Consider the following 19,058-nt stretch of genomic DNA (forward strand, 5'->3'; position numbering starts at 1 on the left):
AAAATGGCAAATTTTATGTTATTCATATTTTACCACAATAAGAGAGACCTAAAAGAATTATCAATCCAAAAAAACAACTAAAAGGATAGAAAAAGATATACTAGAAAGATACACAAACCAAAGACAGCTGGTATACTACTAATACCAAAAAAGACTTTAAGAGAAAAAGCTTTACTAGAAAGAAAGAAGGTCAATTCAATAATAATAAGGTTGAATTGACCATGAAGATTCTAAACCTGCATAGTCCATTATGGTAGCCACTAGCCACATGTGGCTATTTCAATTTAAACTGGTTAAAGTAAATAAAATGAAATATTCAGTTCCTCAGTAGAAATAGTCACATTTCAAGTGCTCAGTAGCCACAAATGACTATCATATTGAACAGTGCAGAAAAGAACTTTTCCATCATTGCAGAAAATTCTATTGGACAGCTCTGTTAAATGATTTTAAACTTGTATCTAATAACACAGTTAAAAAATAAAGAAAGCAAAATTGACATGAAGAGAAGTTTAAAAATTCACTATCATAATGGTAGACTTTAGTACATGTCTCTCAGTATAAATCAAGCAGACAAAAATGAGTAAGACTACAGAAGATTTGAACAACACAATTAACAAGGTCAGTTTAGTGGAAAATGGAGAATCCTGTATCCAGCAGCTGAAGAATACACATTTTTCTTAATCACACATGGAACACTTATAAAATTTGACCTTCTACTAGGTCATAAAGGAAATCTCAATAAATTGCAAAGATTCAGAATCAGACAAACCATGTTCTTTGGCCACAATGGAATGAAGGTTGAAATCTAAAACAAAAAGATAACTTAAACCAAGAAATATTTGTTTGGAAATTACTACATAATAAAAACTTATGCAACATCCCAAATGTCCATCAACAGCAGACAGGGTAAATGTATTCATACAATGGAATATGACTCAGCAATACAAAAGAACAAAGTAATGATACAACTGACAACCTGGGTAACTGCCACAGACATTGTGTTGAGTGAAAGAAATCACACACCGCAGAACACATACTCTATGATTCCATTTACATGATGTTCACATACAGGCAAAAATCTATGGTGATATAGGGAAGAATAATGGCTTCTTTTGGAAGAAGATACTAACTAGAAAGGGGACATGAAGGAGGAAGCCTTCTGGGGTGCTGGAAATGTTCTGCATCTTGATCTGGGGGCGGTTATGGGAGTGCATATGGATATGAAATTCATTAAGTCGTAATTAAGATTTGTGCACTCTACTGAATACTAATTATACCTCAATTAAAAAAAAACCTAAAAAAACAAAACCAAAAAACTTACAGAGTGCAGCTAAGGCAATATTGAGAGGGAAATGAATAGCCTTAAATACCTCTACTTAGAAAGAAGTCTGAAAAGACTAAAAATTAAGTAAGCATACAACTTGAAGTTAGAAAAATAGAACAAATTCATACAAAGTTGAAGGAAATGATAAGAGAAATTAATGAAGACCTAATCCCCACTTTTTCACCCTTCCCTAGAAGATTCTTGTCCCTAGAGATTATTTTTCTTCATATCTACGCATTTCTGTCCATTGATCCTCTCCTCTTAGTCTCCTGCCACCCCAAATCTCACCCCAGTCTCCAACTGCCTCTCCCTATCTCCTCACTCTGGCTGTAGAAATTGGAGAAGTGGTCAAGGGCATCACAGAATTCTGTGGGAAGGCACTTTCTGGGATGGTACATGTAGCAGAGTGGAGAGACCGGCCAGCAACGTGGTGACAGGACCAGTACAGAAACTGTTGGACTTGGATCTTCAATAAATAGTTCTTTCTCAGCCTCCTCTTCCTTCTGTTCCTCCTGAGAGAGAGAAGGATTTTGAGGGCTCTTGGGCTCCCTTCTTTGGTCCAGTCTTCTCTTGCTTGCCTATTCTCTCACTCTTTTTCCTTGCTCTTACCTCCTCTTCCTCCAGGCCCTGTTCCTCCTCATCCTCCTGCTCCAAGAGCAGCTTGTCGAACCACTGGAGCTGGAAGAGGTGGAACTGGCGCTGCAGCTCCTCGGAGGTGCTCAGGCTCCGCAACATCTGCTGGGGGAGGCGGTTGGGGAAGCAGAGGCCAATCTGCTCCAGCACGGCCCCCTCCAGCCAGCTTGAGCCCAAGCTCAGGAGACGGTCCGCCATGTAGTGCCTGCAGCACACACAGCCCAGGCCGAGCCTCATTCTGGGCACTTGGCACAGCCTAGGTCCAGCCTCCCCCTCCAGAATGTAGGTCCCTCTGTTGCAGCCTGCCTGAGTCACTGGCCCCACCCCTTCTACCTTCCCACTCCCTTTCCACCAGTGCCACGTCCATCTCTGTATCTTAATCTCTCCTTCCCACTGTCTCTTCCCTCATCTTCCCTCTAAGACTCAAATCTTCACCCTCTCTAGACTCTAGGCCTCCCATCCCCTACCTCTCCAGACCTGCACTCACTGGTAGAAGTGCTCAAAGGTAGTGGCCAGCTCGAGGTCAGAAAGGACCATGATGGGCTCCAGGTGCCGCTGAAGCCGCCCCAGCATTTCCACTCCAGGGGCTCCCCTAGTCAGGCTGCCCTGGATCTGTTGGTCAATGTGCCTGGCAAACTGCTCACTCATCTGGGGGCAATGGAAAGAGCACCAGCAAACCATGAAGAGGGAGTGGAGTAGGAGAGTAGGGAGTAAAAGGAGGTGAAGGGGCACACAGAAAGAGATGAGCATCAACACAAGCTCAGCCTTGTTGACTGGGAGGCTGGTGGTACTCACGTGAGCAGCGGTGAGGAAGGACTGCTGCAGCAACGCGCCCGAGAAGCCACTGCGCAGAGCCAGGGTGAAGGCTGCCCGAGGCCCAAAGAGCTCGGAGCCTGCTCTCTGCAAGTGCTCATAGAGTTCACAGTAACGAGGCACAAAGTCCGGGGCCCTCCAGGCTGCAGCCAGGAACCTGCTGACCTGAGAAGAAAGGAGAAATAACATAAAAGGTGCAGTCCCGGTATGTGGACAGTCTAGCAGCCCCACCCGCTCCTCAGACTTCAGCTTCCCTCTGCCCACCTGCTCCTGCACCACACTCAGCCAGCACTGGGTTATGTTCCTCAAGCTGCTGCTTGGAAGAACTGGTGAAGGCCCGGGGCTCCGATCCCGACCCTTACTGTTCTTGCTGACTGTGGAGACAGACGGCAAAGGAAGAGGTGTCATCTCAGCCCCTGAGTGAGTCCAGGGGTCTTGGGTACTGAGCCCTGGAAAGGCCCATAGCAAAGCAGTAAGGAAGAGTAAAACCCAGGAGGAGGAGGAGCCAGGTATCACCACTGCCCAGATTCTTAGCTCAACGGGCCACAGCTGGGACTCACAGGGCCGAGAGGATGGCTCAGGAGAAGGCCCCGGGGGAGGCTCCACATGCACCAGCAAGTGGCAAAGGCGACGAACTCGAGAGGCAAAGGATGCTGCTTGACTCAGGGGGTTCCGAGAGCTCTCCCTGTGCTCTAAGTACTGATCCAGCAGCCATCCGAGGGCGCTTACACCTTCCGCATCTAGAAGACAGGTCAGGAACAGGTCTCCATGGGAAACAGAGATACACACACCCCGGGAAGAGGAGAGAGAAGGAGCAATGGTGCAGAAAGGTTTGGGGGCAGCAGGACCCTAGTACCCCCCTCACCAGGGCTGACCTCAGCTGGAGTCTGAGGATATGGTAACAGGCTGGGGGTGGGGCAGAGGGGAAGATTCAAATACCAGAGTCTCAGGGAGCAGTCCCTGGGGCAGGAAGGAGAGGAACAGTGAGGCGACAGGCCTTCAGGGATAAGACAGGAACCAAGAGCACCAAGAGCATGAACTCAGGTGACCCCTGGGAATAATTACGAGGAGCTGGTTAGTGGGGCCAGGGGTAGAGCTGGTTACCAGGGGAGGTGATGTTCTGCACCAGGGGGCTGACCAGGGCCTCCCAGCAGGTCTTGCCCAGGGCTTGGGCAGCCTCATCATCAGGGAGGAAGCGATCAGCAAAATTCTGCTCATGGCGCAAAACCCTGTTCAGTCTGGGAATAAACAGTGCGTGGTCAAGGATAAAGGCACAGATTTCTCTGAGGCCTCCACTCAAGTGCAATCAACTCCCAATCTCCCCATGCTCAGTCCCTTACCCAGCTCTCCCGGATCAGCACGGACTTCTCACCTAAGTTCACTTTTCCCTCATGTCCTGGCTTTACCTTTCAGACTCCACAGAAGTCTCCCACCACCTATTGCTCCCTTAACCATCTCCCCTCCTCCCTTCAGCCCTGCCCACCTCTTGCCCCGCCCACCTGGGACAAAGCTGGAGGAGGCGCTTGCGGTCCTCTGCTATGTCCCGGCTCCAGGCTTGCGCCCGAATTGTGTAGAAGAGACATGTACGGCGACACAGCTGCTCCCAGAATAGTGGCCAGAAAGTGGCCTTGGGGCCCAGGACCTCCACACCTCGAACTCGAGTGTCGATGCCGCCCTGTAACATGCACAGACTTATCTGTCACCTACGCCACCCAGCCATCAAGCACTACCAAAGCCAGGCTTCATGCCCTGAGTTCCCTAGAGCCACTTGAGACATTCCCACATCTCTGGAACTCAACAGGTTGCTGGGCCATCCCCAAGCAGACCTAGGAGGAACCTTGCCCTGAGCCTGGCCCCCAAAATGCCGAAAAACCCAGCCACTATGGAGACCCTGTGCTATCTCCTGGTCCCCAGCCCAGCCTCTTCCCTCACCCTACCTGCTGGCAGCGCTTTATGCGGATCTGGATGATAGGCCAGAAGCGGTTCAAGTTCTCCAAGAGGATCACCCGGCTGGCAGAGGGCATCACATTCACCTGACAGGGCAGGGGAGAAGAGGTAGAGAGCTGTCACCTCCAGAAGTGGGGTTGGAAGGACCATTGACAACAACCAAGTTTGTGACGGTGCATGCCCTTCACTTCTCCTGCACTGAGCCCAGGGATCTTCACGAATCCACATCCCTAATTCCATTCTCACTGCTTACAAGGCAATGCCCGCCTAGGAGGGACAATGTGGGAAGGCCCTGGGATAAAGAGAAGGATGGCGAGTAAAGTGAAGCGGGGCACCAGGGTTCCTACCGTGTTAAGCTCTGTGCTGATGCAGCTGGCTCTGTCACCTCCAAACACCACCACCCTGGCTGGCATGTAACTTGAGTCCTCACTGGCCACCAGCAGAGTCAGCTGTCTGGGAGAAGAGAAAGGAATCAGTCAGAAGCAGGACCCCCGTCTTTGTTCAAAATGGTTTCAACCCACCCAGACTCAGACTCCTCAGACTCCTGTCCCCTTTGCTGGCTCCTTAAGCGTCAGTCTTCCCCAGACGCCTTGCTCTTCCCTTTATCTTCTCCCAAAGTGATTTCATTTAAAACCATAGTTTCAACTGAAAATTAATACCCTAATGACTCCAAATCCACATCTCTACCCTAGACTGCTCTCCTGAGCCGTCATGCTGCATTTCCATGTCACGGCCCACAGGCACCTCAAAGTCAACATGCCCAAATGGAAGGACCATCCATCCACAGAAACCTGCTCCTCTTCCTTTATTTCTCTCCTGGGAAACAAAACTGCCAACCACCCAGTACTTACACTAGAACACCCTGTCACTGTGACTTCCTCCTCTTGTGGCTCCCCTCATTCAGTCAGTGGCAAGCGCTGTGGATTCTACCTCTAGGATCTCCCAGTCCGTCGCCTCCTTGCTATTCCCATTCCCTCTGCCTAACTAAAGACATTCATCATTTCTCAACTGCACAGACCACTGCATAAACCTTCCAACTCTTTGTCCTGGCCTCCAACCCAAACTTCCATAATTGCCAGAGTTAAGTTTTCTAAATAAAAAATCTAACTTTGTCTCTTCTCTTCTTAAAATCCTTCAATGGCTCCCGAAGTTTCAGAATAATGCTCAAACATCTTAACTCACAAAACTCTTTGTGACCTGGCTCTGCCTACTTTTCTGGCTTCATCTTCTGTCACTTCACTACACACACCCTTCATTCCAGCCAAACAATAACTTCAAGTTCCCCCAAATACATCACTGTGTTTCTTACTTTCATTGTGCACATATGCTGTCCCTCTGCCTGGAATATCCATTGCCCGCTCTTTATCTAGCTAATTTCTACTTCAAAACTCAGCTCAGTCAACCCCTCCCACCTTCTGGAGTCCTTCTCTGACCTCTCAGCTGGCCTCACGATCCAGTGCGCATGTTGACCATAACGCTTTTTCTTACTCTGATTTTCCAGCATGGCTCCCCAACGAGACTGCAAGTTCCCTGATGATAGGTACCGTATTTTATTGTCCTTAAAGCTCCAGACTCTTGCACAGTGCCTCACATGGAGTGTACATTAAACAAATGCCCACGGGAAGAGTGGATAAGTGAGTTGTTTATCTCACTCAACACCAAGCACAGGCAGCCACACCTGTACCTGTGAGGGGAGCACTTCACCAGGCTCAAGGAGCAAGGGCTGTCTATACTTAGCACAGCGAAAGTAGATTAACATGTCCATCTGTTCACTGCACAAAATGGGTTTGAGCGTGCCCCTCAGGCACAGGAGTTACAGACGGGGTTATGTGTACGTGGGTGCTTTGAGGATGTACACTGGGGCATATCAGAATATTCATGTGTGTGTGTGCACACATGCACATGGGTGTGTTCACACCTAACAAGAACACCACGGTGCATGTGCAAGGTGATGTAGTGGGAGCCAGTGCTGCCGTTGGACTCCCAGTAGGTCTTGGGGTTGCGGTCCGTCAACTTGCTGGCCCGGTGCGGGTTGGAGGACACCTCCACCTTCTCCCAGCACTTCTCCTCCTTCACTTCCACACTGGAGCCTGGGGGCAAGTGGGAAGAGGTGGAGGTCACAGTCTGGTAGGTGTGGAGGGAAAAAAGATGTAGGTGTGGGGATGTGGTGTAACGTGGGGACAGGCACGAACCCTGGCAGAGATGCCTGAGGAACACGTCAAAGAAGGGGATGTTGATGGGCCGGTGGGTCCGTCTGTGGTCTTCAATCTGGCCCAGCACCATCTGCAGGTGGAACATCAAAGAGGAGGGGTGCGAGGAGGAAGACAGAGAAACATATAGGAACACGTACGGAGAAAGAGTCAAGGGACAACAGAACACTCAATCCCTTTCTTCCCAAATTTTGGCAGAACAGGCCCTTGTGGGGTAAAGGCTGGGGAACAGGGGCCCAGATTTGCTACCACTCGTGCCAAACAGGGATACCAAACAGGGCCATACATTGAATTCCCTTCCCCCGCTTCTGGCTTACGTTCTCCCTCAGCTCCGGATCCACAAGCCTCCTCACCTGAATGCAGCCAGCCAGGATGCTGGAGGTGAGGTTACTATAGAGCTGGGCATGTTCTTCACACTCTGTCACCAGATCCCGAAGCTCACAGGCCAGGAGCAGCTGAGCCGATTGCTTGTCCAGGACTTTGGAGAGGGCCTCTTTGGCTCCCAGGCAGCAGAGAACCACTGCATAGTCCTTATGCATTGAGGCCAGGCGATGCAGGAAGCAGAGCAGCTCCTGAACAATCTGAGCCCATAGCCATAGAGATTAATGTTTGGGAAACAAACGGCAGGCCACATAAGAGTTGAGGGGTGGGTTTAGTAAAGGTAATGTGGTGGCTGAGATTTTGAAGAAACCTGACAGCCCAGGGAAAGAAGAGTACCACAGACAGGTGGGAACAGAACATTGGGATGCTGGGACTGCAGAATGAGTTGGCAGGAGCAGGGCCTGGGCACAGCTTCCCAGGCTTCTTCCTGCCAGGACCAAGCTATCTCAAGAGTCAACCTTGGTGCCTGAGCCTCGCTCCTCAAAGCACAAACCCCGAAGGGTGGAGAGCAAGAAATGTTTGGATTGGTGAATGTGGGCTTCTCCTAAACCCAGAATTTAAAATCCAAGTGCAGCCAAAAGGTTTATACCTCAAAGGCCTCAGTTCTGGAGACTCTCAGATGACATTAGCCTTCTTCCTACCTACCCCTCCCAGTGTCCAGACCCATCCAGAAAGGCTGTGCTGTGCCCTCCAGAGCCTCACAAGGTAGCTGGTACCCCCGAGGCTGCTTTTCCCTCCCCACCCTTGCCATGGCTCTGGTACCTCAGAGTCAGTGCTGGGGCCACTCAGGCAGTTGAGGCAGGGCTCCAAGACCTCGTGCCAGGGGAGGACCATGGCCTCAGAGTGATCCAGCAGGCGGGTCATGACTCTGGTGAGGGGATGGAAACAAGTGAAGCTCCTGCAGTCTTCCAGCTCCCCTCGCCCCCTGATGCACAGGTGCCTGAACAGGCTCCTCACCTCAGCGCAGTGAGCAGCAGAGTTTTGTTGGGCCCGGGGGCATCCAGAGTCCGCAGCAACAGGAGGAAGGGCTGGGTCTCCCGCTGGAGGCGCTTGAGGAGGGGCCTCACAGCGCCCCCAGGCCCGCCCTCACGGCACAGCACGCGCTCTAAGTCCAGGAGGAGTTCCGCAGACGCACCCCCCACCAGGGATCGGATCAGTAGCTCAGGGGACCCATCCAGGCCCTGGACACTGGGGGTCTCCAGTGCTGCTGCGCAGACATACAGGAGGAAAAAAATGTTTATGAAGAGGAGTCGTAAGTTGGTCAAACCAAGAATTGGGCAGGTCTAAAAAATCACTCCCAAACTTTTCTCCCATTTGGAAAATGTCTGCAGTTCCTACCAAACTGCAGGGATTTTCTTTTCTGGCCCTAAATATATACTTAGCTACACCTAAAAAAAGTCTAGTATGGCAAACACTGTCAAGTTAAACACAACACATTTTTAATCTCACATAGTAATGCAATTACTTTTTATTATTAAATGGTAGCTATGCTGTTACATAAGCCAATGAATATTAGCTCTTATCTTTACAACCCTATGCTATCTAGCATTGTAGCTTTAGATATAAAGACTAAAAGAGGGTGCCGGCCCAGTGGTGCAGCGGTTAAGTGCGCGTGCTCCAATTCGGTGGCCCAGGGTTCACAGGTTCGGATCCCAGGCGCGCACTGACGCACCACTTGTCAAGCCATGCTGTGGCGGCGTCTCATATAAAGTAGAGGAAGATGGGCACCAATGTTAGCCCAGGGCCAGTCTTCCTCAGCAAAAAGAGGAAGATTGGCATCAGATATTAGCTCAGAGCTGATCTTCCTCACACACAAAAAAAAGACTAAAAGACACATATTGCTTATTTCAATTCCCCCCCATAATTCTGGGTTTTCACTTGCTTGTTAAACACAAAGGGTTTCTTCCCCATGACATCAGTATTTCATGTTTCTAGTCACAAACTTTCTGTACTGTAAGTTACAATTCCCCCAAAGAAGCCCTCTCTAGAAGTCATTTCAACCAACTTTCCAGTGTCCAATAAGACTAGACCAAACCCAGCCCAGAGAGATGGGAATCCTTGTATGTTTAAAGCCATTCAGAAAAGGCAATTTCCTTGTACTTATTCCAGAGTCTCCCTCTCCTCTTGGTCAGGAAGTTATACTTAAGACCTAACTTGAGCACCAAAACCCTCACTCCTTTCCTGAAGATTCATCGTGTCTTTTCAGTAAGGTACTAGCACATAAACCTCAGCCCTCCTGGCCACAGGCTGGCACCGTCTGATTCCTCAGCAGAACCTCCCTCTCTGCAATGGTACCTGCGTGCTCAGGACTGCCCGGTGGCTCTGAGTAGCGATTGAGAAGCATCATGAGGATGGTGTGGGTGGTGGGCACAGGTTCTGTCCCCGGTGCTATCCCTGAGTGCCTAAACAAGGTGTCTCTCAGCTCTCGGGTTATAATATGGTCTCCCAGAGTGTGGTGGTTGCACAAGAGCAGGTTGAGCAGGAGCAGGCCATTTCTCACTGCGGAGGAGCACCTGGGAGGAGGGAGGTGACCCAGGAAGAAATTGAAAGAGAGTGAATGCAATGGAAGCAGGAAGAAAGTGCAGAGGGGAGGAGCCCTGTGGCTGGGGAGGACAGGGTTCCAGGGGTACCTCTGAGGCCAGGACATCTGGCCCCCTGTCCTCACGGTCACTCCTCCCAACCCCAGGAAGGAAGGTCAGGGTGTCCCTGCTCTCTCTGGGAATCTCCCCACCCCCAATCACTTGGCCTCTCTTCCAAAGACAGTCAGAGAGGGCCACCAACATCTCATCCAGAGGGAACAACATGAAGGGCATTTCTGTGAAGCACATGACACTTGGGCAGAGGAGCAGCGGGGCTTGGCGTCTGGAGGGTGATGCCCTGACCCCTCAGTGTTCAGCATCAGGATCACGGCTGTAGGGAGAGTAAGGAGCAGGCTCTCAGAGCCTGGGCGGGTGGCTGAGTCAATGCTGGCGAAGATCTCTCTGGTCATCTGGGCATCAAACAAAGGGTGGATAGAATCTCGGCCAGTAACAAAAGTGGGGATCTCCGAGGAGCTGGCAATGGCCATCATCTTCAGCGCCTGCGAGCGGAATGTGGAAGCAGAGTTAGAAACTGGCATAGACACCGTGCAGAGGAAGAAGACAGACAGGCCATCATTCTAGACATCACACTTTGGGGCAGCTGAGCTCTTTGCAAATAAGCCTAGTAGCAGACAGAAATGGACACGGAGGGATAGGACATCAAATGCTAAAAAAAAAAGAAAAAGAAAGAAAGAAAGAAAGAAAAACAAAGCAAACAAAAAAATCTAAAGCTCAATGGTAAAATGAGCCCACAACTTCTCCCTGCCAGCACCAAGGCTAACCAAGGGGGCTCACCACTCCCACCCGTAGCTTCCTCTCAGGATGGCGCCCTTCACAGCACCTAGTTGTCTTCAAAGGCTTTCCTTAAAGTTGTCTTCCACCTCACCTGACCACTCCTCCCTTTGCAAAACCTCTCTTTCCTTGAGTGCCATGACCTCCTATCCTCCTGATTGTCCCTCTCTGGAGTTCCTCTGCCTGATCCTTAAACACGCAAGTTCCTTGTCCCTTTCTCTTCTCACTCTGCACTCCCTCCCTAGGCAACCTGGTCCACTCCCACAGCTTCAATCGCCACCTATGTGCCAATACTCCCAAACATATACCCCCAACCTCCAAAGCCAGTATCCAGGCCTCCTCGACAAGACTACTTGGCTTGTCTCACAGGCAGAGTGGTTGGAATCACAGGATAAAACACTTGAAATTTGGAAACTTGTTTGCTGGTTACTACAGAAAAAATTAAATTAAGATGCACACTATACCATTAGAGTAGAAAATGTCTTTCCTGGTGAAAGGGCTGACACTTGAGAAGAAACCCTCTAGGTTAGAAATAGGGGTTAGAAATAATTCTCAGGACAATCCCCCTTATGAGGCCTGGACCCTCTAAGCAAATGCTACCTCATAATGAGGCTTTCTCCCTTTGGTTACCCCACTATCCCCAATTAGCTGAATTCTGTAGACCTTAAGTTATAAACAAGATGATGCAATTTTGTTACAGGGCAAGAGCTTGAATTTAGGAGCAAATGCTGTATTTTGGTCATGCAATTTGAAAGGGTTAGGGAATTCTTTGATCAAACAATGCCTAGACTACGAATGCTTGGCTTCTCTTGGGAGGAGCAGCACCTAGCTGGCCCCATACAGGAAAGAGCCTCCCAGCCTCTCCCTGGACAGTCTGCTCCAAGAAGACCTGTGCTCCCAACCATGCTGTTGCCATTATACTGTTGGAATCTATTCTCAGAACTGCTTTAGATGAGGCCTCCCTACCCGCCTCAGGACACCCCAGGCTATAGAGAGCACACCCTGCCATACCTCCTATCAGCCAGCACTTCTGTCTGGAATAGTCAGGAAGCCAATTCTTATGTAAGCTCCCCTGGAAGAGGGCCTCCGTTCCCCATTCTCTGGGCCCAGGGCAACAAGGTATTGGCAATGCTGGCTTTGTTTTACCCACATCTGGTGAGGGGGTATTTTCTGTATAAGAGTACCACTCAGATCAAGGGTAAAAAATTACTTTGTCACATCTCGAAAATTAGTCTTTAACCAGACACCTAATTGTAACTAAAAAGACATGGGAAATTCAACATACCTAAAAACTCAACTCCTGACCTTCTCCCCATACCTCTTCCTCTTCTAACATTCTCCCACTTAGTAAGTGGCCACCTTATCCACCCTGCTGCTCCATTTTAAACCTGAGAGTCATTCTTAAAAACATCCTTTTCCTTTTCTCCAAAAATGCATTCAATCTCCAACACTGTCCAGCTGGAACTCTTCAATCTGCATCTTTGAATGCAGATTTTCTTTCTTTGAAAGAAACCTGCATCTTTCCGTCCCAAGGTCTCTTCCCTGGTCTAAATCACTCACAGTACCTCCTCCAGATCAGGAGTCTCCCAACCTGCCCATCTCGCCCGTCACTCTCTCTCATCAGGCCCAGTCCACTCACCGCCAGCCCTGCCTGCTGCACCAAGACGGAAGTCTTATATTCTTGCATGCAAACCAGCACAGCATAGATGCCGCCCTCCCTGGCAAAGAGTGGGCGCCACTCATGCTTGGTCACAAGCAGGTAGAGGAGGCGCAGGGCCAGCACCACCACCATCTTCTCTCCCACCTGGCTGGTCAGCAGCTCCACCAGCGTCTTCACTATCTTCTCTCTGAAAGAGAAGAGACATTGGAGTTCCCCATCCCAAGAGTCATACCTGACTCCTGCCCAGCCCTATCCATCAAGACCCAGTCCATCCCCCCGACCCATCTCCAACCTGCTCTCCTTGCCTTAGTCTCACTCCTGCTCCCCTTACCTCTGCCATCTAACTGCCTCTGGTTCCTCTCCTCACGAAGGAGGCAGTAGAGCAAAATGGGTACAAACTCTACCTCATCTTTGCGAATAAATCTATAAATTCAATGTAATTCTAATCAAAATACCTAAAAGTTTTAAAAAAAAAAAAGTGACAAGCAGATTCAGGCACAGGTAGAGAAAATATGCAAGAACAGTCAAGAAATGTTCAGAAAGAAATAATGGTAGACTTGCCTAGTAGTTATCAAGATATAAATATAAAATTGTAAAAATTAAAACTCTGAGCCAGCCCTGATGGCCTACAGGTTAAGTGTGGCGCGCTCCACTTTGGCAGCCCAGGTTCGGTTTCCAGGTGTGGAACCACACCACTCATCTGTCAGTAGCCATGCTGTGGCGGCAGCTCACATAGGAAAACCAGAAGAACATACAACTATACACAACTATATTCTGGGGCTTTGAGGGGGAAAAGGGAAGAAAAAAGGAGGAAGACTGGCAACAGATGTTAGCTTACAGAGAATCTTCCCCTGCAAAAAAAAAAAAAAAAAAAACAACTCTGGAAGTGACACAGCATAGCCAAATAGATCAATAGACAAGAAGAGAGATAAGGGCAGCATTTCAGCCAGTGATGACAGGAAGGACCATGCCAAATGTGAGGTGGAAACACTTGGCTATCCACCTGAAATAATTAAAGCTGGAGCTCTGCTTCACTCCATTTGCAAAAATAAATTGCAAACAGATTTTAAAATAAAGGTAAAAAACAAAATCACATATATCTTTAGAAAATACAGGGCAATATTTTTATAACCCTGGAATAGGACAGACCCTCTTAAAACCTAGAAATTATAAAAATGTTGAAAAACATAGCAACATAAAAATCTAAAACTTTAACAAAAGGAGAGACACTATCCACCAAGTTAAGAGATAAGCAACGTGAGCTAGAGAGAGGGTCCAGCAGAAATGTTGATTTGCAAGAAAGGAAGCAGTGCCTCCAGAGTCCCTAGGTCACAGGGAGTGTCGCAAGAGGAAAAAAGCCAGGATTGACATCTTTCTCCACAGAAACAGAGATGCATATTGACGAGATGGCCCAGGAACTATGGAGGAAAAGAACACAAAAGAAGAAATTCTGGGAAAGAACACAAATATCTGTCTTTTCTCGTGAGCTTTATGATGACTACAACACGAATCAATATGCTTTAAATATATATATCCCTTTCTGTAGCCATGACTTATTAGAAATAACTTAATATACATAGGTAATATATATGAACAGATATAGAAATATAAGTAAGGATGTTTACCAAAATGTTAACAGTGACTATCTCTGCATAAAGGGTTTTCAGATGATTTTTGTCTTCAGATAATTTTCTAACTTTTTTTTACAGTAAGCATGTATTATTTTATATTCAGAAAATAGTTAATATGATTTTGAAAAAAGAAGGTAAGCAAAATGTTTGAAACATAAATAACAGATTAATATCCAGAATGCCTATAAATCAGTAAGAAAAAGACAAAGACTCAATAAGAAAATGCAAAGGGTAAGAACAGATTATCTAGGGCCGGCCCCACGGCTTAGCGGTTAAGTGCGCGCGCTCTGCTGCTGGCGGCCCGGGATTCGGATCCCGGGCGTGCACCAACGCACCGCTTCTCTGGCCATGCTGGGGCCGCGTCCCACATGCAGCAGCTAGAAGGATGTGCAGCTATGACATACAACTATCTACTGGGGCTTTGGGGGAAAAATAAAAATTAAAAAAAAAAAAAAGCAGTGGAGTTAAAAAAAAAAAAAGATTATTTATAGAAGAAACACAACAAATGCATGCAAATATGCCTAATTTCACTACAACTAAGAAATTAAAACAAGGAGATATCAATTATTTTAAATTTTGCCAATATGATAGATTAAAAAAATAATACCCAGTGTTGGCAGACATGAGGAAAACAGATCCATTAGAATACTGTACCACTTGAACTTGGATATAATCATATTGCAGCATCCTACATGGCAGTGAAAATAATGAGGCAGCTCTTTGTGGACTGACATGGAGAGCCCTCTTAGACACACTGAGTGTCAGCGGAAAGTTGCAGAAACATGTAGAATGTGATTACGTATATTAAAACACAAACTCAGAAAATGTCCTATTTCCAAACATACTAACAAATGTAAATCAATAGAAGGTCTGAAGGATACATGCCAGACTAACAACAGTGCTGAAAAGGGACTTTGGCTTTTCTTTCTAAGTTCTTTTATATTCTTCAGATCTTTTAAAATGAGAATGTATTTGTGTATTATTTGTATAATTAAGAAGTAGTAAAAAAAACTTTTAAAATAGAAAGAAAGTAGGGAGGGAGGGAAAAAGAAAAGAAAAAAACAAGCTGTAGAGCCAAAAGGACCTGGGTTTGAATCCTTGCTCTACTATCTGTCAAACTCTGGGCAAGTTACTTAAATTCTCTAAGCCTCAGTTTCCTCCCCCAGACAAAGGGATAAGAACAGTATCAACTCTTCCTCAGGTAATAGGAGGATTTAATGAGAGAACGCATGTAAAACTTTCAGCACAGAGCCTGGCACAAAGTAAGCGCTCCAAGAATATTAACCATTATAATAATAGTCCATCCTCCTGCTGAGCTGCTCCTCAGGCTGATCCTTCTTTCACCCTCAGCTATTTCAATTCTTATCTCATAGCTCCTTCCCTCCCTACCACCACCCTCCCCCACTGAGAGCTTAAACCAAAACCTCTTCCATCCCCACCATTCTAACCTTAGGGATCTGTCAGGATGGACCAGAGGGTGGTCCCGCTCAGTGACCTCCTCCACAGCCTGAGAGAGGGCATAGAGGCCTGAAAGCTGCAGGTTTGTGTCCAAGGTAGATATCTGCACAGTGGCCACAACCGCCGCCACATGCTGATGCAGGAAGCTGCGTGGACCAGGACCTCTCAGGGCTCTAGCCATTTCTGAAATTGGTGAGGGAAAGGCAGTGGCTTAAAAAAACTGAGGCACTTTCACGTTGGAAGTCTTTAAAGGCCAAGTCCAGTTATCCTACTGACATTCTGGTACATTATCACTACTCTAGCTTGCATTCAGACTTTTCCAATTCTATGTGAAGGACTTAATAATCAAACAATAAAGATGAAGATATTCTGGAAAATAGAACCCCCCTTTTCCAGGGACACTGAAGAAAGGGAGCAGTGACTGATTAGATATAATCAAAGTCAAAGGCAGGAAGATGGATGCATGCTTCCGAAGTGTTTTCCCATGCAAAAGTGACCTCAGTCCACGGCTTTCCCCTCCCCTGACGATCCACTTCTATGGGGACCACCCAGGATTTGTTCCAACTTCTTTGCCCACCCCTCCCAGCACTTGACTCACCACTGGCTGCCTCCTTCATCTCGGGGGACAGAGCCATTCCCTCGGTCACTAGAAGCTGGTTAAACAGCTGTGAATCACTCTGTGCCATGGGAGGCTCAGTTTTTCCCTTGGCAGACTCTGCCTCTGCCTTAGGGGGCTCAGCCCTTGCTTTGAGGGACTCAGTCTCTTCCTCTGAGAAGATGACCTCTGACTTGGACTCCTCTTCTTGATCTGGGCTACAGGAGTGACTTCGTGAAGACAAGCTGCTTGGTTCATCAGGTAGCAGCCCATACTTGGTGTAGATTTGGGAGCTGAGCAGGTCACTGAGGGTGCTGCCCTCAAACCGATTACTGAGAACCTGCAGCAGATCCTCAGCCATCTCTATGGGTACAGAGGTTTCACCAAGGGCCTTTTCACTCAGAGTCTGTCAACAGAAGGGGGTACGCATTTCAGGGACCAGCAGACACAAAGGTCCTGCAGACAGTAATAGGAAGGGTGGCCACCTCCCGCCATGCCTTGCACACCTTCTACATACGAGACCCTCACAGCATTTGTCTTCTCCCCCAGCAGGACCCCTCATACCCTCTAACCTCTAGGCCAGCCTCCCCCTAAGCAATCCCATATCTAGAACTCCCTTTGAGCATCCCACCTCTAAACCCACTACAAACCCAAGTATCTCAGGCCTATAATACCTCATCTAGCTTCTCTCGAAGATTCTGGAAAATCGACTGCTGCTCACATACATCCAACTTCTTGATGAAGAAAAGCAGCTCCCACCACTCAGCCTGGGTCAGGTATCCCAATTCTTCATCCTTCTGAGGCTCGGGCTGGAGGTAAGGCAAAGAGTACAGCCCATCCACAGGCTTCCAGTCCCAGGAAGGAAGAGCTGAGGATACAGAGACAGGGGTCTCAGTATCCATGAGGAATAGAGTGGATTTCTGAATCTCTGGGGCAGCTCCTGGTCAGGAGTGACTTCACCCCAGTCACTACTCTTCTGTTCAGAGACATGCTGTCCACGTCCCCTCCAAGGCTCACCTGTGCCCAACATAGTAGCCCCTGCCCCCTTCTCCACAGCTGCTGAAGCCCTGTCCTCAGCAGCTTCTTCAGGGCCCAGGATCTCCAGCATGTGCCAGTGCACCCAGTAAGTACGGCCTGTCGACTGCCAGAAGACCTAGTATGGGGGGAGAAAGAAAGAGGCAGAAGAATAGAGAGGGCTCAGCTCTCCGAGCCCTGGGCTGTGCAGGCTTGAGAGGACATGGCCAGGCCCAGACCTGGGGCACACAGCCCTCAGATGCACACCAGGCTAGGCTTAGAAAAGCCTCCATACAGCAAAAGGCTCCCTTCCCCATCAGGGTAGGCTCTGCCTCTCATCTCTTCCTAACCCTGATGGCCTCTGCTCCAACACTCCCTCCTAGCCAGCTCCACTGGTGGGAGGTGAGGGCTGTCTCAATGTATCAGTTCCGCTTCCTGGGTATGAGTCTCTCAGGACCTCACAGCCCAGCCACTCCCACCAGATTTTCTCAGCCCTCCAAATGGCCCCTCTCTCAACTGCTGACCCCCTTTAACCATTCCAATTCCCTTGGGGGTTTTCCCCATGGGTACCCTGTCAGAGACCCCTGCATGGAAGCCCCAACTATGCCACACCCAAAAAAGATCCCCAACAGTGTCCCACTACGGTGCACTCACTCACCTGCACAGGGGGCACGCCATTGTTGCTCTGACGGAACTCGCCCTCGTCCCCAGCACTGATCTCCTCGTAATCATCCAGCATCCGCACTCGCATCCCCGGCCGCAGGGTCTGCTGCACATACTCGCCATAGCCACTACGGCTGGAGAATTCAGAGCGCTGGCGGAAGGCCCGCCCTTGCCTTCTAGGGGTGGTAATGACAGTGGGGAGCAAAAAGCTGGGGCCTGAAATGCAGGGTTGAAAGATGGACCGAGTTGGCCGGGGTGGCGATGTGCCCTGTTCGCTGAGGTTCCGGGTCCAGCCCATGCTCCGCACCAGCTCTGAGATGAGGCTGCCCACAGCCATACTGAACTCCAGCTCCCGCTGCCCACGGCTTTTCTCCCGGCTGAACTCTCCTGGGGACGGGGAGCCTCGGTCTCCAGCCCCTGGCTCTGGACTGTTATTCAGCTGATCCAGCAGGGAAGTGACACATAGGTAGCGTTTCACCAGGGAGAAGAGCAGCTTTCCCGGGATCTGTAGGACACAGTCTGTGGTGTAGGGTCATCTTCTCTCAGCTTTACACGCCTTTCCTTTCCCCTCAATATCATCCTCTATAGAAAAATATAAAGGCCTCATCCCCATACCTGTAGTTCTCAAACTTTGGTTTATATAATACACAAGGAGTGTCTTAAAACACAGATTCCTGGGTTCTAATCTCAGAAATTCTGAGTGGGGCCAGGTGGTATGAACCTTCATTTTAACAAACTCCCCAGGTGGCTCTGGTGCTGACGCACAGTCCTGAACCACATTTTCAGAAATGATGCCCTAGGCCTTGTACGCAGCACTTCCCCAACAGCTGCCAGAGTACCTGAGGCAGATGAATGCCCTCAAAGGCCATGCAGTGTTCTTCAGAGGACGTGGTCTCTGCAAACAGCTCCAGCAAAGTATAGCGGCTGTCAAAATCCATGTGCTGCTCGATGCCATCTTGCTGGCTCAGCGACAGAAGGACGTGAGCCCGACTCCCTGTAATCCACACCCAATCCGTATCTTCTCCTCAATCCCCAATACTTTCCCCGTTTTTCCTAGAGTCTCTGTCCCCTACCCCAAAGGCTTTCAAACTTCTTTGTGACTGAGACTCACAGTAACATACACATTTTACACGGTAACCTGACACAAACATACACACATACAACTGAAATGTATATTTAATGCTACAAAACTTCCCTTACTAAGTGCTATGCACCAGCTGTTATACGTTACCAAAAAAACGCTGGTTGTAACTCACCAAACTGATTTCCCAACCAACTAATAAATCTCAACCCACAGTTTAAAAATATGAACCTACCCCATTCTCTTCTCTGCCACTGCACTGAGAATGGAAAGATAA

The 19,058-nt window shown here is 48.6% G+C and overlaps 1 protein-coding gene across 7 annotated transcripts in view; it reads right to left on the minus strand.

Moving 5' to 3' along the window:
• CUL9 (cullin 9) overlaps positions 1–19,058 on the minus strand; it is a 36,752-nt gene that overhangs the window by 14,765 nt on the left and 2,929 nt on the right. For 3 of the 7 annotated variants that reach the window (XM_058554322.1, XM_058554320.1, XM_058554327.1), the window contains exons 3-26: positions 18,540–18,694; positions 17,696–18,205; positions 17,041–17,176; positions 16,698–16,891; positions 16,027–16,429; positions 15,419–15,611; positions 12,319–12,526; positions 10,050–10,387; positions 9,604–9,821; positions 8,266–8,515; positions 8,071–8,176; positions 7,281–7,508; positions 6,910–7,000; positions 6,636–6,807; positions 5,065–5,170; positions 4,708–4,803; positions 4,270–4,445; positions 3,875–4,008; positions 3,331–3,510; positions 3,035–3,144; positions 2,753–2,935; positions 2,445–2,605; positions 1,934–2,162; positions 1,647–1,836 (exon numbers count right to left, since the gene is read on the minus strand). In XM_058554322.1, the coding sequence (XP_058410305.1) occupies positions 1,647–1,836; positions 1,934–2,162; positions 2,445–2,605; positions 2,753–2,935; positions 3,035–3,144; positions 3,331–3,510; positions 3,875–4,008; positions 4,270–4,445; positions 4,708–4,803; positions 5,065–5,170; positions 6,636–6,807; positions 6,910–7,000; positions 7,281–7,508; positions 8,071–8,176; positions 8,266–8,515; positions 9,604–9,821; positions 10,050–10,387; positions 12,319–12,526; positions 15,419–15,611; positions 16,027–16,429; positions 16,698–16,891; positions 17,041–17,176; positions 17,696–18,205; positions 18,540–18,694 (4,767 nt within the window). The remainder of the gene's footprint in view (positions 1–1,646; positions 1,837–1,933; positions 2,163–2,444; positions 2,606–2,752; positions 2,936–3,034; positions 3,145–3,330; positions 3,511–3,874; positions 4,009–4,269; positions 4,446–4,707; positions 4,804–5,064; positions 5,171–6,635; positions 6,808–6,909; positions 7,001–7,280; positions 7,509–8,070; positions 8,177–8,265; positions 8,516–9,603; positions 9,822–10,049; positions 10,388–12,318; positions 12,527–15,418; positions 15,612–16,026; positions 16,430–16,697; positions 16,892–17,040; positions 17,177–17,695; positions 18,206–18,539; positions 18,695–19,058) is intronic. The other 4 variants (XM_058554326.1, XM_058554325.1, XM_058554323.1 and 1 more) reach the window with 4 other exon arrangements.

Source organism: Diceros bicornis, chromosome 14 (assembly GCF_020826845.1).
Source record: "Diceros bicornis minor isolate mBicDic1 chromosome 14, mDicBic1.mat.cur, whole genome shotgun sequence".
Taxonomy (NCBI): Eukaryota; Metazoa; Chordata; class Mammalia; order Perissodactyla; family Rhinocerotidae; genus Diceros; species Diceros bicornis.